This window comes from Salvelinus alpinus, chromosome 29, assembly GCF_045679555.1.
Source record: "Salvelinus alpinus chromosome 29, SLU_Salpinus.1, whole genome shotgun sequence".
In the NCBI taxonomy this organism is placed as follows: Eukaryota; Metazoa; Chordata; class Actinopteri; order Salmoniformes; family Salmonidae; genus Salvelinus; species Salvelinus alpinus.
This window is the reverse complement of record NC_092114.1, coordinates 6557800-6576464: the sequence shown is the minus strand read 5'-3', so window position 1 is coordinate 6576464 and position 18665 is coordinate 6557800. Positions and strand designations below refer to the sequence as shown.

At 45.8% G+C, this 18665-nt stretch overlaps 1 protein-coding gene across 1 annotated transcript in view; it reads right to left on the bottom strand.

Moving 5' to 3' along the window:
• Positions 1–3473, bottom strand: part of LOC139558491 (proline-rich protein HaeIII subfamily 1-like) — a 26908-nt gene extending 23435 nt beyond the window's left edge. Inside the window, exon 1 of the mRNA XM_071373647.1 lies at positions 3398–3473. Within this exon, the coding sequence (XP_071229748.1) occupies positions 3398–3473 (76 nt within the window). The remainder of the gene's footprint in view (positions 1–3397) is intronic.
• Between the last annotated feature and the right edge of the window lie 15192 nt (positions 3474–18665).

The window sequence follows — 18665 nt, the reverse complement described above, 5'->3', positions numbered from 1 at the left end:
CTACATCCCTTTATCTCGACTCCACCACTACATCCCTTTATCTCCAGACTCCACCACTACATCCCTTTATCTCCAGACCACATCACTACATCCCTTTATCTCTAGACTCCACCACTACATCCCTTTATCTCTAGACTCCACCACTACATCCCTTTATCTCCAGACTCCACCACTACATCCCTTTATCTCCAGACTCCACCACTACATCCCTTTATCTCCAGACTCCACCACTACATCCCTTTATCTCTAGACTCCACCACTACATCCCTTTATCTCCAGACCACATCACTACATCCCTTTATCTCTAGACTCCACCACTACATCCCTTTATCTCGACTCCACCACTACATTCCTTTATCTCCAGACTCCACCATTACATCCCTTTATCTCCAGACCACATCACTACATCCATTTATCTCTAGACTCCACCACTACATCCCTTTATCTCGACTCCACCACTACATCCCTTTATCTCGACTCCACCACTACATCCCTTTATCTCCAGACCACATCACTACATCCCTTTATCTCTAGACTCCACCACTACATCCCTTTATCTCGACTCCACCACTACATCCCTTTATACCCAGACTCCACCACTACATCCCTTTATCTCCAGACTCCACCACTACATCCCTTTATCTCCAGACTCCACCACTACATCCCTTTATCTCCAGACTCCACCACTACATCCCTTTATCTCCAGACTCCACCACTACATCCCTTTATCTCCAGACTCCACCACTACATCCCTTTATCTCCAGACCACATCACTACATCCCTTTATCTCTAGACTCCACCACTACATCCCTTTATCTCGACTCCACCACTACATTCCTTTATCTCCAGACTCCACCATTACATCCCTTTATCTCCAGACCACATCACTACATCCATTTATCTCTAGACTCCACCACTACATCCCTTTATCTCGACTCCACCACTACATCCCTTTATCTCGACTCCACCACTACATCCCTTTATCTCCAGACCACATCACTACATCCCTTTATCTCTAGACTCCACCACTACATCCCTTTATCTCGACTCCACCACTACATCCCTTTATACCCAGACTCCACCACTACATCCCTTTATCTCCAGACTCCACCACTACATCCCTTTATCTCCAGACTCCACCACTACATCCCTTTATCTCCAGACTCCACCACTACATCCCTTTATCTCCAGACTCCACCACTACATCCCTTTATCTCCAGACTCCACCACTACATCCCTTTATCTCCAGACTCCACCACTACATCCCTTTATCTCTAGACTCCACCACTACATCCCTTTATCTCCAGACTCCACCACTACATTCCTTTATACCCAGATTCCACCACTACATCCCTTTATCTCTAGACTCCACCACTACATCCCTTTATACCCAGACACCACCACTACATTCCTTTATACCCAGACTCCACCACTACATCCCTTTATCTCTAGACTCCACCACTACATCCCTTTATCTCCAGACTCCACCACTACATTCCTTTATACCCAGACTCCACCACTACATTCCTTTATCTCCAGACTCCACCACTACATCCCTTTATCTCCAGACTCCACCACTACATCCCTTTATCTTCAGACTCCACCACTACATCCCTTTATCTCCAGACTCCACCACTATATACCTTTATCTCCAGACTCCACCACTACATCCCTGTATCTCCAGACTCCACCACTACATCCCTTTATCTCTAGACTCCACCACTACATCCCTTTATCTCCAGACTCCACCACTACATCCCTTTATCTCTAGACTCCACCACTACATCCCTTTATCTCCAGACTCCACCACTACATCCCTTTATCTTCAGACTCCACCCCTACATCCCTTTATCTTCAGACTCCACCACTTTACATTACATATATCATTACATATATCATTACATATATCATTACATATATCCAACAACAGTCCAGTCTGAGTCACAGTGGGGGTGAGAGGAAGGCAGAGCACCAGATATGTATAAAGAGCACCTCTCCCTGCGATTTATTAGATAAGACAGCAGACTCCACCACTACATCCCTTTATCTCCAGACTCCACCACTATATCCCTTTATCTCCAGACTCCACCACTACATCCCTTTATCTCCAGACTCCACCACTACATCCCTTTATCTCGACTCCACCACTACATTCCTTTATCTCCAGACTCCACCACTACATCCCTTTATCTCTAGACTCCACCACTACATCCCTTTATCTCGACTCCACCACTACATTCCTTTATCTCCAGACTCCACCATTACATCCCTTTATCTCCAGACCACATCACTACATCCATTTATCTCTAGACTCCACCACTACATCCCTTTATCTCGACTCCACCACTACATCCCTTTATCTCGACTCCACCACTACATCCCTTTATCTCCAGACCACATCACTACATCCCTTTATCTCTAGACTCCACCACTACATCCCTTTATCTCGACTCCACCACTACATCCCTTTATACCCAGACTCCACCACTACATTCCTTTATCCAGACTCCACCACTACATCCCTTTATCTCCAGACTCCACCACTACATCCCTTTATCTCCAGACTCCACCACTACATCCCTTTATCTCCAGACTCCACCACTACATCCCTTTATCTCCAGACTCCACCACTACATCCCTTTATCTCCAGACTCCACCACTACATCCCTTTATCTCTAGACTCCACCACTACATCCCTTTATCTCCAGACTCCACCACTACATTCCTTTATACCCAGATTCCACCACTACATCCCTTTATCTCTAGACTCCACCACTACATCCCTTTATACCCAGACACCACCACTACATTCCTTTATACCCAGACTCCACCACTACATCCCTTTATCTCTAGACTCCACCACTACATCCCTTTATCTCCAGACTCCACCACTACATTCCTTTATACCCAGACTCCACCACTACATCCCTTTATCTCTAGACTCCACCACTACATTCCTTTATCTCTAGCTCTCAGGGGACATCTAATGGCTGGGTATGTCTAACACAAGGCTCCATGACAGAATATATGAGCTATACCCATTAACATGGACTATAACTCCTGATTGTTAGTGTCTCCAGAACTATTTCACAGCACTGTATCTCCAGCTGCAGCACTCAATCTGCTGACTGACTGGCTAATGACTTCGTCTGTGTGCTCCGTTTCACAGGAAGTGCATACATAGTGCATACTAAACGAGCAGCAAGAAGCCTCTCTCGGCTTGCTCAGAGACCATAGACACAGTCGCACGCACACAGTCGCACACACACACACACACACACACACACACACACACACACACACACACACACACACACACACACACACACACACACACACACACACACACACACACACACACACACACACACACACACACACACACACTACTACTCACTGCTGAACTCCCTGCGGCGGGCCCGGGCCCTCCAGGGCCGGTTGCGGATCCAGTGCAGCCGTCTAGACAGTTCCATGGCCTGGTGCCAGCAGTGTACCGTGGCCCTAGTCGTTCACCATCCACCCACACCATCACCCGGTTCTCCACACTGCCTCATCCCCGAGACAGGAGCTCATCCCTGGGATGTAGTGGACCGGCTCGGAGCCTGTCTCTGGTAGTCTCTGGTGCTGGAAAAGCTACCTGCTAGGATATGAAGCTGATATGGATCTCAGAGTCAGACTGACTGACTGACTGGCTGGTCGGTCTGTTTGTTTACAGACAGTTCTGGCGCTACCAGGGAGTCTAGTGAGAACACTGTGATGGTGTGGATGGTCTCTCAGCTCTGTCTTTAATTCATGAGTCAGTGGAACCCAACTCCCTGGGCTGGGCGGGAGGCTCAGGGACACAGAGAGAAACACGCACACTCCCCAGGCCTCGGCACCTATCGACGGGCTGCATCTGAGACAAGGAGAGGAGTGCACACCCTGCTGAAACGTGATCCGCTACCATCCTGTACAGACCTGAAGGGAGGGTTGAGGACAAGAGAAACAGCAGTCATGCAAACACACCCATTCTGACTCACACACACAAACACACTCATACTGACTCATACACACAAACACACTCATACTGACTCATACACACAAACACACTCATACTGACTCATACACACAAACACACTCATACTGACTCACACACACAAACACACTCATACTGACTCACACACAAACACACTCATACTAACTCATACACACAAACACACTCATACTGACTCACACACACAAACACACTCATACTAACTCATACACACAAACACACTCATACTGACTCACACACACAAACACACTCATACTAACTCATACACACAAACACACTCATACTGACTCACACACACAAACACACTCATACTGACTCATACACACAAACACACTCATACTAACTCATACACACAAACACACTCATACTGACTCACACACACAAACACACTCATACTGACTCATACACACAAACACACTCATACTGACTCACACACACATACACACTCATACTGACTCACACACACAAACACACTCATACTGACTCACACACACAAACACACTCATACTGACTCACACACACAAACACACTCATACTGACTCACACACACAAACACACTCATACTGACTCATTCACACAAACACATTCATACTGACTCACACACACAAACACACTCATACTGACTCACACACACAAACACACTCATACTAACTCATACACACAAACACACTCATACTGACTCATACTGACTCACACACACAAACACACTCATACTGACTCACACACACTCATACTGACTCATACAGACATACACACTATACAGGACCTACTGCACTGTCCTCACAAATAAACACAGAAGATCATCTTCAGGGCTGAATAACAACAGACGAGTTGACATTTACTTTGCCTACAACCCAATGACCATGCAAATCCATCATGTGCTTGCTTTGAGATGTATGTTGCACTAGAGGGACCTCTAGTGGATGACCCTGTCATTGCATGTTATGTATCATCACTTCATATACTGTAACTAAGCCTAGTTTTGCAAGCCATACTCAGAGGCTCCATACGTCTGGCTGGAGAGACTAAAATAGAAATTTGGTATCAATATCAAAAAGCATGACACTTCCAGTGTCTCTGCTCAGCCTCAAGTCATTCAAACATCTCTAAAACACATCTCAGAACTGTCTATTTTCACATCTTTATTTCATTTTAATTCCACGTCACATATCTGAATCATTTAATACCACAAAGTATATATCTTTTCATTGTAAAGCTTGTTCATTTTCATTTGGTGCACTGTACATTTCTCCATCATAAAATCTAACTAATACAAATGGAACAAAGCAAACTGACAGTAAGACTCAAACTGGAATAATGACTCAACATGTACACATCAACAGGACCTTTATAGAACCTCTGCTAGGAGTGACTAGAACTTGACCGTCAATGGACCATATACTGTAGATAGATACAATAAGCCACAACATATTGACCACAACCAGCTGTATAGGATTGAATGGCAAGACATGACAACATGAGCAAACGGAATTGGAATGCAATGAAAGAACGGAATGAGAAGGCATCAGTGAAACGTTCTGAAGGATGAGGTGATGGGTATATAAGGGACTGGGAGGTAGGTTTCCATGGGCACCGTGCAATGCATTTGTTTGACATGAACATTTGGACAGTAACATGTTGACTAGACCGGGAGAGGAACAGTTGGAACCAGGTGGAGGATTTTAACTGACCGTTCTGCATCTCCCACGTAATACATCTTGTGCATTACAACTACATAGCAGGCTACACAATAGTATCAAAAATAGCCTCCATTTGGTCTGACAGATCACACATTTACAAAAGGTGAAAACCATTCTCTCTCTATTATATACAGTATAGTACTTAGAAAGATGAACCAGTGACAAGCTGTAGACCACTGATTTTGCTAAGTCTGTTTTTTCCCCCGCATGTGAGAGATTAAATTAAAATCAAATTGAAAGTCAGAAGTTTTCAAACACCCAAATATAACATTCCTAGTAAAAGATACCAGTACTAAAGATTGAGGCATAAATGCCTACGTTGTTCTGTAAAGTCGTTGTCCTTTTAAAGTGATGAGCGGTCATTGTGAAGTTTAACCTTAGACATGCAAAGGAACATGCTCTAGACATACAGTGCATTCGGAAAGTATTCAGACCCCTTGACTTTTTCCACATTTTGTTACGTATTCTAACTGTATTCTAAAATTGATTAAATACATTTTTTTTCCTCATCAATCTACTACACACAATACATTTTTGTAAATGTATTAATTTTTTATTTTATTTAACCTTTATATAACTAGGCAAGTCAGTCAAGAACAAATTCTTATTTACAATGACGGCCTACCAAAAGGCAACAGGCCTCCTGAGGGAACGGGGACTGGGATTAAAAATTCAAATATTGGACAAAACACACATCATGACAAGAGAGACACCACAACACTACAATGTAAATGTGATATTTCAGTATTTTTAAGTATAGTTTTTGCTTTGTCATTATGGGGTATGATGTGTAGATTGATGGGGGGGGGGGGGACGATTGAATCCATTTTAGAATAAGGATGTAATGTAACAAAATGTGGAAAAAAGTCAAGGGGTCTGAATACTTTCCGAATGAACTGTATATGTATACATCCTGTGAGCTAGGAATGAAAGTAGGAAACACCAACAAGGATTACCTTAAAAACCCTCAACTCAGTCCTGTGGCTGTACTGTATCAAGTTGGTCAGTTCATTTGTCAAAATGTCACTGGATTGGAATCCATAGTCATGCAGCCATCTTGAGTAAAAAGGCAAAAAGTGACAAAAAAAACAAAAGAAGTCGAAGATTAAGTGTCTTCACCAAGAGTGACATAAATAATGCGAGTGAGATGGGTCTAATCTGTCCAGAAGAATTCATAAATGTCAAAGGTATACAGCATATCTGACAACAATCAAAAGTTACATCAAAAGACTCCAAACACATTACAATGGCGGTCATACATTCGTGGAATTGTTTACGCTTCACAATCAGTTCATGTAAGACACACAAATTAATTTGATTGAAAGGTGAAGGGACTTGGTGAACAGCTCTGGGTGGAATAAGAGGGAGAATTTTACATTAAAGCAAATAGCAAGTTGCCATGACACCAATAAAAGAGAGCTAATACAGAACAACAACTTTTGGATGACATTTACTGATAGTTTAGGTTTTTCAAATCACCTGAATGCAGACAGTACTCCACAACATTGACTGACTCGTCCCTCAACAAACTGAATTTCTTATAACTACCTCTAGATGGTGCAAAGAAATGAAATATGGCCCAGCCAGTAGTAATATTTGGTCCGTCTTCTCAGGGAATTGCACTGTAAAGAAGATGTTACATTCTTCTAATGGGATGCAGCCGGCAGGATGTTTATCTAAATGGTATTGTATCAAATTCACCTTGTAGGAGTTCTAGGTCTAAAACAAGATGACAAAAGAACAATAGAATGTATTATTAACTTAACCAGACTCAAAGCTAGGCACATGTACTCCCTCTCAAGGTAAATCTGACCTGCTTTACTTCCTGTTTTACAGTGTTGAGTCGCTTCCGGGCGCATCGGCAACTCCATCTAGAACTAACCCATCACTCAGGTTACCACATCCCTCCAGCCACAGGCCAAACATACTTAACTGAGCCCAACGAAACATCAACCAGGGTGGGGATATCTTATTTAACTAATCAGTGTCAAAAAGGGTCGAAATACACAGTTCGGGTAGGAATGGGGCAGCAGTGTACTGCCCAGTAACTAACTATAAGTCCAATCTTTCTAGGTTTTTGCAGGCTTTGTCTGACCGTCAGACAAGGGCTGTCTCTGCGTCCCTCACAGCAGGCAATTGAGCTGCCTGTGGGGTGGCAACAGGTATCTGGGGCTGCCCTATGGCCACTCCATCATTGTCCCAGCCCAGATGGGAGGCTGACCTGGGGCTGCCTGGATTACTCCCCCCCCACCAGCAGGTGATCCAGGTGGCGCCTCATCACCTTCCCAGCAACATCCACTCTGTATGAGAGAGGGCCTGTAGTGGTGACCACCACTCCTGGTGTCCATTTGTCATTCCCTGAGAAGTTCCTGACCCAGACAGGCGATCCAGCTTCCAGTAGGCTGGCGTGTTCGATGCTTTTCCTGTTGGTGGCCATCCGTTCCAGTAGGTCCCATCTGGTCCGAACAGGGCGGCCAAACATAATCTCAGCTGGAGACATCCCGGTTGATACCCGGTTGATACGGTTGGATTCTCCTGGCTGTGGCTTTCATTCTGATAACTCCTGGCTGTGGTTTTCATTCTGGATACTCCTGGCTGTAGCTTTCATTCTGGATACTCCTGGCTGTGGAGTTCCTCCAGTAAAGGTGGAACCACTACTCGAAGGCCCCAAAACAGGATGCCGTCCTCCACTGACAGTTAGTTTCTCCTTTTAAAATATGGCTGCAACTCCTCTGTAGTACAGTGGTCCGGCCATCCCTCCTGGACAAAGTGGCTGACTTTTTTATTTAATAACATTTTTATTTAACCTTTATTTAACTAGGCAAGTCACTTAAGAACACATTCTTATTTACAATGATGGCCTACCAAAAGGCAAAAAGGCCTCCTGCGGGGACGGGGGCCTGGGATTAAAATAAATAAATAAATACAATATAAATACAGGACAAAACACACAACACTACATACAGAGAGACCTAAGAAAACAACATAGCAAGGCAGCAACACATGACAACACAGCATGATAGCAACACAACATGACAACAACATGGCAGCAACACAACATGGTAGCAGCACAAAACATGGTACAAACATTATTTGGCATAGTCAACAGCAATCAATCAATCAAATGTATTTATAAAGCCCTTCTTACATCAGCTGATGTCACAAAGTGCTGTACAGAAACCCAGCCTAAAACACCAAACAGCAAGCAATGCAGGTGTAGAAGCACGGTGGCTAGGAAAAACTCCCTAGAAAGGCCAGAATCTAGGAAGAAACCTAGAGTGGAACCAGGCTATGAGGGGTGGCCAGTCCTCTTCTGGCTGTGCCAGGTGGAGATTATAACAGAGCATGGCCAAGATGTTCAAATGTTCATAGATGACCAGCAGGGTCAAATAATAATAATCACAGTGGTTGTCGAGGGTGCAACAGGTCAGCACCTCAGGAGTTAATGTCAGTTGGCTTTTCATAGCCAATCATTCAGAGTATCTCTATCTCTCCTGCGGTCTCTAGAGAGTTGAAAACAGCAGGTCTGGGACAGGTAGCACATCCGGTGAACAGGTCAGGGTTCCATAGCCGCAGGCAGAACAGTTGAAACTGGAGCAGCATCAGGGCCAGGTGGACTAGGGACAGCAAGGTGTCAATCAGGCCAGGTAGTCCTGAGGCATGGTCCTAGGGCCCAGGTCCTCCGAGAGAGAGAAAGAAATAATGAGAGAAAGAGAAAAAGAGAATTAGAGAGAGCATACTTACAATTTCACACAGGACACCAGATAAGACAAGAGAAATACTACAGATATAACAGACTGACCCTAGCCCCCCGACACATAAACTACTGCAGCGTAAATACTGGAGGCTGAGACAGGAGGGGTCGGGAAACACTGTGAACCCGTCCGACGATACCCCCGGACAGGGCCAAACAGGCAGGATATAACCCCACCCACTTTGCCAAGCACAGCCCACACACCACTAGATGGATATCTTCAACCACCAACTTACCATCCTGAGACAAGGCCGAGTATAGCCCACAAAGATCTCCGCCACGGCACAACCCAAGGGGGAGCGCCAACCTGGACAGGAAGATCACGTCAGTGACTCAACCCACTCAAGTGACGCACTCCTCCCAGGGACGGCATGGAAGAGCACCAGTAAGCCAGTGACTCAGCCCCTGTAGTAGGGTTAGAGGCAGAGAATCCCGGTGGAGAGAGGGGAACCGGCCAGGCAGAGACAGCAAGGGCAGTTTGTTGCTCCAGTGCCTTTACGTTCACCTTCACACTCCTGGGCCAGACTACGCTCAATCATATGACCCACTGAAGAGATGAGTCTTCAATAAAGACTTCAAGATTGAGACCGAGTCTGCGTCTCTCACATGGATAGGCAGACCATTTCATAAAAATTGAGCTCTATAGGAGAAAGCCCTGCCTCCAGCTGTTTGCTTAGAAATTCTAGGGACAGTAAGGAGGCCTGCGTCTTGTGACCGTAGCGTACGTGTAGGTATGTACGGCAGGACCAAATCAGAGAGATAGTTAGGAGCAAGCCCATGTAATGCTTTGTAGGTTAGCAGTAAAACCTTGAAATCAGCCCTAGACTTAACAGGAAGCCCTTGCCTTAACAGGAAGCCCTTGACTTAACAGGAAGCCAGTGTAGAGAGGCTAGCACTCGAGTAATTTGATCACATTTTGGGGTTCTAGTCAAGACTCTAACAGCCGTGTTTAGCACTAACTGAAGTTTATTTAGTGCTTTATCCGGGTAGCCGGAAAGTAGAGCATTGCAGTAGTCTAACCTAGAAGTGACAAAAGCATGGATAAATTTTTCTGCATCATTTTTGGACAGAAAGTTCCTGATTTTTGCAATGTTACGTAGATGGAAAAAAGCTGTCCTTGAAACAGTCTTGATATGTTCATCAAAAGAGAGATCAGGGTCCAGAGTAACGCTGAGGTCCTTAACGTTTTTTTTGTGTGAGGGGTGCGTAACTGTTGGCAGGGAAGTCAGACGCAGGAGAGCAGAACTAGGTAATAGCCGGAGCAGTTTAATAGCAAAACCAATGCCATACGAATTACAAAATATGGGTACAAAACCCGTCGCGCACCAGTCAAACATGTGCACAAGCACTTACAACAAACAATTTCACACACAGACATGAGGGGAACAGAGGGTTAAATACACAACATGTAATGAGGGAATGTAAACCAGGTGTGTGGAAAAACAAGACAAAACAAATGGAAAATGAAAAATGGATCGGCGAAGGCTAGAAGACCGGTGACGTTGACCGCCGAACACCGCCCGAACAAGGAGAGGAACCGACTTCAGCGGAAGTCGTGACAATTTGAGATGACTGTACAACCATCAAGATTAATTGTCAGATCCAACAGAAGATCTCTCTGTTTCTTGGGACCTAGAACATGCATCTCTGTTTTGTCCGAGTTTAAAAGTAGAACATTTGCCTTCCAGTGAGGGCAATTTTGGGGCTTCACCATGTTTCATCAAAACTTCTGTGTGTCATCTGCATAGCAGTGAAAGTTAACATTATGTTTCCGATTGACATCACCAAGAGGTAAAATATATAGTGAAAACAATAGTGGTCCTGAAACGGAGCCTTGTGGAACACCGAAATTTACAGTTGATTTGTCAGAGGACAAAACATCCACAGAGACAAACTGATATCTTTCCGACAGAGAAGATCTAAACCAGGCCAGAACTTGTCCGTGTAGACCAATTTGCGTTTCCAATCTCTCCAAAAGAATGTGGTGATCGATGGTATCAAAAGCAGCACTAAGGTCTAGGAGCACGAGGACAGATGCAGAGCTTCGGTCTGACGCCATTAAAAGGTAATTTACCACCTTCCCAAGTGCAGTCTCAGCGCTGTGATGGGGTCTAAAACCAGACCGAAGCGTTTTGTATACGTTTTGTTTGTCAGGAAGGCAGTGAGTTGCTGCTAAATTAGCTTTTTTAAAGATTTTTCAGAGGAATGCGAGTTTCGATATAGGCCTATAATTTTTTATATTTTCTGGGTCAAGGTTTGGCTTTTTCAAGAGAGGATTTATTACTGCCACTTTCAGTGAGTTTGGTACACATCTGGTGGATAGAGAGACGTTTATTATGTTCAACATAGGAGGGCCAAGCACAGGAAGCAGCTCTTTCAGTAGTTTAGTTGGAATAGGGTCCAGTACGCAGCTTGAAGGTTTAGAGGCCATGATTATTTTCATCAATGTGTCAAGAGATATAGTACTAAAAAACTTGAGTGTCTCCCTTGATCCTAGGTCCTGGCAGAGATGTGCAGACTCAGGACAACTGAGCTTTGGAGGAATACGCATATTTAAAGAGGAGTCCGTAATTTGCTTTCTAATGATCATGATCTTTTCCTCAAAGATGTTCATGAATTTATCACTGCTGAAGGGAAAACCGTCCTCTCTTGGGTAATGCTTCTTTTTAGTAAGCTTTGCGTCAGTATCAAAAATAAATGTTGTATTGTTCTTATTTTCCTCAATTAAGTTTGAAAAAATAGGATGATCGAGCAGCAGTGAGGGCTCTTCAATACTGCACTGTACTGTCTTTCCAAGCTAGTCGGAAGACTTCCAGTTTAGTGTAGCGCCATTTCCATTCCAATTTTCTGGAAGCTTGCTTCAGAGCTCGGGTATTTTCTGTATACCAGGGAGCTAGTTTCTTATGACAAATGTTTTTTGTTTTTAGGGGTGCGACTGCATCTAGGGTATTGCGCAAGGTTAAATTGAGTTCCTCAGTTAGGTGGTTAACTGATTTTTGTACTCTGACATCCTTGGGTAGGCGGAGGGAGTCTGGAAGGGCATTTAGTTATCTTTGGGTTGTCTGAGAATTTATATCCTGACTTTTGATGATCCTTGGTTGGGGTCTGAGCAGATTATTTGTTGCGATTGTAAACGTAATAAAATGGTGGTCCGATAGTCCAGGATTATGAGGAAAAACATTAAGATCCACAACATTTATTCCACGGGACAAAACTAGGTCCAGAGTATGACTGTGGCAGTGAGTAGGTCCAGAGACATGTTGGATAAAACACAGTCGATGATGGCTCTGAAAGCCTTTTGGATTGGGACTGTGGACTTTTCCATGTGAATATTAAAGTCACCAAAATGTTGAATATTATCTGCTATGACTACAAGGCCCGATAGGAATTCAGGGAACTCAGTGAGGAATGATGTATATGGCCCAGGAGGCCTGTAAACAGTAGCTATAAAAAGTGATTGAGTAGGCTGCATAGATTTCATTACTAGAAGCTCAAAAGACGAAAACATAGTTTATTTTTATTTTTATTGAAATGTGCTATCGTAAATGTTAGCAACACCTCTGCCTATGCGGGATGCACTGGGAATATGGTCACTAGTGTAACCAGGAGGTGAGGCCCCATTTAACACAGTAAATTCATCAGGCTGAAGCCATGTTTCAGTCAGGCCAATCACATCAAGATTATGATCAGTGATTAGTTCATCGACTATAACTGCCTTGGAAGTGATTAGTTCATTGGAATGATTAGTTCATTGGAATTGATTAGTTCATTGGAATTGATTAGTTCATTGGAATTGATTAGTTCATTGACTATAACAGCACAAAGGTGAAGAAGGTAGAGACAACAATACATCACACAAAGCAGCCACAACTGTCTGTAAGAGAATCCATGATTGAATCTTTGAATGAAGAGATGGAGATAAAACGGTCCAGTTTGAGTGTTTGTTGCAGCTCGTTCCAGTCGCTAGCTGCAGCGAACTGAAAAGAGGAGCGACCCAGGGATGTGTGTGCTTTGGGGACCTTTAACAGAATCTGACTGGCAGAACTGGTGTTGTATGTGGGCTGCAGTAGATATCTCAGATAGGGGGGAGTGAGGCCTAAGAGGGTTTTATAAATAAGCATCAACCAATGGGTCTTGTGACGGGTATACAGAGATGACCAGTTTACAGAGGAGTGCAGTGATGTGTCCTATAAGGAGCATTGGTGGAAAATCTGATGGCCGAATGGTAAAGAACATCTAGCTGCTCGAGAGCACCCTTACCTGCCAATCTATAAATTATGTCTCTGTAATCTAGCATGGGTAGGATGGTAATCTGAAACAGGGTTAGTTTGGCAGCTGGGGTGAAAGAGGAGCGATTACGATAGAGGAAACCAAGTCTAGATTGAACTTTAGCCTACAGCTTTGATATGTGCTGAGAGAAGGACAGTGTACCGTCTAGCCATACTCCCAAGTACTTGTATGAGGTGACTACCTCAAACTCTAAACCCTCAGAGGTAGTAATCACACCTGTGGGAAGAGGGGCATTCTTCTTATCAAACCACATGACCTTTGTTTTGGAGGTGTACAAACAAGGTTAAGGGTAGAGAAAGCTTGTTGGACTTTGGAGAGAAGAGGGTCTCTTACAGTTAATTTCTTCAGTTGCCAATGGTCTATTGGAGCTGTTTGGATCTGTTTCAGCGAGCACAACAATTCAGGGGGACTTTTGGGATCTTTGGGAATGTCTGTGAGTGGCAGCCTGCTGAGACCGTTAGTGTTAGTGATGGAGGGGCCCGGTCTGTACATCAACTCATACTGGTATTGTGCTAACATGAGGGCCCATCTTTGCAGTCACCCAGAGGGGGAGGGGTGTATGGTCTTCAGCTCACCCGGAGGGGGAGGGGTGTATGGTCTTCAGGTCACCCAGGAGGGGAGGGGTGTATGGTCTTCAGCTCACCCAGGAGGGGAGGGGTGTATGGTCTTCAGCTCACCCAGGAGGGGAGGGGTGTATGGTCTTCAGCTCACCCGGAGGGGGAGGGGTGTATGGTCTTCAGCTCACCCAGGAGGGGAGGGGTGTATGGTCTTCAGCTCACCCAGGAGGGGAGGGGTGTATGGTCTTCAGGTCACCCAGGAGGGGAGGGGTGTATGGTCTTCAGCTCACCCAGGAGGGGAGGGGTGTATGGTCTTCAGATCACCCAGGAGGGGAGGGGTGTATGGTCTTCAGCTCACCCGGAGGGGGAGGGGTGTATGGTCTTCAGGTCACCCAGGAGGGGAAGGGTGTATGGTCTTCAGGTCACCCAGGAGGGGAGGGGTGTATGGTCTTCAGCTCACCCGGAAGGGGAGGGGTGTATGGTCTTCAGGTCACCCAGGAGGGGAGGGGTGTATGGTCTTCAGGTCACCCAGGAGGGGAGGGGTGTATGGTCTCCAGCTCACCCGGAGGGGGAGGGGTGTATGGTCTCCAGCTCACCCGGAGGGGGAGGGGTGTATGGTCTTCAGGTCACCCAGGAGGGGAGGGGTGTATGGTCTTCAGGTCACCCAGGAGGGGAGGGGTGTATGGTCTTCAGGTCACCCAGGAGGGGAGGGGTGTATGGTCTTCAGCTCACCCAGGGGGGGAGGGGTGTATGGTCTTCAGGTCACCCAGGGGGGGAGGGGTGTATGGTCTTCAGCTCACCCGGAGGGGGAGGGGTGTATGGTCTTCAGGTCACCCAGGGGGGGAGGTGTGTATGGTCTTCAGGTCACCCAGGAGGGGGGAGGGGTGTATGGTCTTCAGCTCACCCAGGAGGGGGAGGGGTGTATGGTCTTCAGCTCACCCGGAGGGGGAGGGGTGTATGGTCTTCGCTCTGGATAAGAGCGTCTGCTAAATGACTTAAATGTAAATGTAAATGTCTTCAGGTCACCCAGGGGGGGGGGGGTGGGGGTGGTGTATGGTCTTCAGCTCACCCAGGAGGGGGAGGGGTGTATGGTCTTCGGCTCACCCAGGAGGGGGAGGGGTGTATGGTCTTCAGGTCACCCAGGGGGGGGGGGGTGTATGGTCTTCAGCTCACCCAGGAGGGGGAGGGGTGTATGGTCTTCAGCTCACCCGGAGGGGGAGGGGTGTATGGTCTTCAGGTCACCCAGGAGGGGGGGGGGGTGTATGGTCTTCAGCTCACCCAGGAGGGGGAGGGGTGTATGGTCTTCAGGTCACCCATGAGGGGGAGGGGTGTATGGTCTTCAGCTCACCCAGGAGGGGGAGGGGTGTATGGTCTTCAGGTCACCCAGGAGGGGGAGGGGTGTATTGTCTTCAGCTCACCCAGGAGGGGGGGGGGGGGGTGTATGGTCTTCAGCTCACCCAGGAGGGGGAGGGGTGTATGGTCTTCAGGTCACCCAGGAGGGGGAGGGGTGTATGGTCTTCAGCTCACCCGGAGGGGGAGGGGTGTATGGTCTTCAGCTCACCCAGGAGGGGATGGGTGTATGGTCTTCAGCTCACCCAGGAGGGGGAGGGGTGTATGGTCTTCAGCTCACCCAGGAGGGGGAGGGGTGTATGGTCTTCAGCTCACCCAGGAGGGGGAGGGGTGTATGGTCTTCAGCTCACCCAGGAGGGGGAGGGGTGTATGGTCTTCAGCTCACCCAGGAGTCCTAACAGGGGCTTATGGTCAGTTTGGATGGTGAAGTGGCATCCCTGCGGATACTGGTGAAATACTGGTGAAATGTTGTAATGCACAAGTAGTGCTGAAGAAGACAGCAAGTCCTTGGATTTCTGGGAAGCTGTTTTCTGGGGGTGTGAAAGCGACCATAGTAGTGTAACACCCCAAGGTAGACTCGTAGCTCACTAACATCCTTGGGTTCTGTAGCCTCTTCATTGCTCTCACTTTCTTGTCTAATGGCTGAAGCTTGTTGGCTGTGCCCCCAAGTACTCCACTTAAAGCCGAAGCCTTGTGCTCTCTAGTCTTGACAGCACTGTTTCAAGTTTTTTTAGATGGTCTTCCTCAGTGACACCGGTGATAAACATATCATCCATATATACAGTAGGGTGCCCACTAACAGAATCTCCATTGTTCTTTGAAAGATCGCACAGGCAGAGGAAACTCCAAACGGGTGGCGTGTGTACTGACACAGCCCCTTGTGGGTGTTTATCGTAACCACTTTGCGTGATTCTTCAGCCAGCACCGACTAGTGGTATGCCTTTTCGAATAGCTCCTCTATCCTTTGCAATGGGTGCTGATCTAGTCTGTAAGCTACATTGGCAGCAGTGGAGGCTGCTGAGGGGAGGACGGTTCATAATAATGGCTGGAACGGAGCTAATGGAATGGTACCATATTACCATAGTACCATGTGTTTCATGTATTTGATGCCATTCCACTTATTCCACTCCAACCATTACCACGAGCCTGTCCTCCACAATTAAGGTGCCACCAACCTCCTGTAATTGGCAGTTAGCTTGTAATCTCCACAAATCCTGATATTTCCATCAGGCTTCATTACTGGGACATTGGGCGCAGCCCACTCAGAGTAGGTGATTGGTTCCAGTATTCCAGTGGTCTGGAGCCTGTCTAGCTCTGCCTCGACCTTCTGTTGTAGTGCGAACCGTACTTGGCGGGCTTTGCAGAAGCGTGGCGGGAACGGATGGGTCCACCCGAATTCGCACTTCAGTCTCCTTTAGTTTTCCAAGTTGATCTTGGAAAACATCTGCGTGCCTGTTTAGCGTAGTGGAACATCCCTCGCCAGTCCAGTTGTAACACTGCCATCCACCTCTTCACAGCAGATTGGGACCCTGACATCAGCCCACTGACATCTTCAGTCGTGTAGTTTGACCTTTGTACTGGACGTTGACGTCTGCTCTTCTGTGTATGACTTCAGCACTATAGCCGAGGGCCCCTAGCTTCAACTGAGGTGCTTTGGCTTTTAGGTCATGTTGTGGACATTGTTACACAGGGACACTCAAAGTCAATCTTAAATGAATGATTGTTCATTTCTCAGCTCACTGGAGAGGTGCCAACCAACTCACTGCAGCATAGTACACATGTCTGTCAGAAAACTCTGCCGGGACAGTCCCAACAGTTGTCTTATATACGGCTATACACAGCTATACACCGACCAATACCGTTTCATAACATGTGACTGACCAATACTGTTTCATAACATGTGACAGACCAATACTGGTTCATAACATGTGACAGACCAATACTGGTTCATAACATGTGACAGACCAATACTGGTTCATAACATGTGACAGACCAATACTGTTTCATAACATGTGACAGACCAATACCGTTTCATAACATGTGACAGACCAATACCGTTTCATAACATGTGACAGACCAATACTGGTTCTTAACATGTGACAGACCAATACTGGTTCATAACATGTGACAGACCAATACTGGTTCATAACATGTGACAGACCAATACTGGTTCATAACATGTGACAGACCAATACTGGTTCATAACATGTGACAGACCAATACTGGTTCATAACATGTGACAGACCAATACTGATTCATAACATGTGACAGACCAATACTGGTTCATAACATGTGACAGACCAATACTGGTTCATAACATGTGACAGACCAATACTGATTCATAACATGTGACAGACCAATACTGGTTCATAACATGTGACAGACCAATACTGGTTCATAACATGTGACAGACCAATACTGGTTCATAACATGTGACAGACCAATACTGATTCATAACATGTGACAGACCAATACTGGTTCATAACATGTGACAGACCAATACTGTTTCATAACATGTGACAAACCAATACTGTTTCATAACATGTGACAGACCAATACTGGTTCATAACATGTGACAGACCAATACTGTTTCATAACATGTGACAGACCAATACCGTTTCATAACATGTGACAGACCAATACCGTTTCATAACATGTGACAGACCAATACTGGTTCTTAACATGTGACAGACCAATACTGGTTCATAACATGTGACAGACCAATACTGGTTCATAACATGTGACAGACCAATACTGGTTCATAACATGTGACAGACCAATACTGGTTCATAACATGTGACAGACCAATACTGGTTCATAACATGTGACAGACCAATACTGATTCATAACATGTGACAGACCAATACTGGTTCATAACATGTGACAGACCAATACTGGTTCATAACATGTGACAGACCAATACTGATTCATAACATGTGACAGACCAATACTGGTTCATAACATGTGACAGACCAATACTG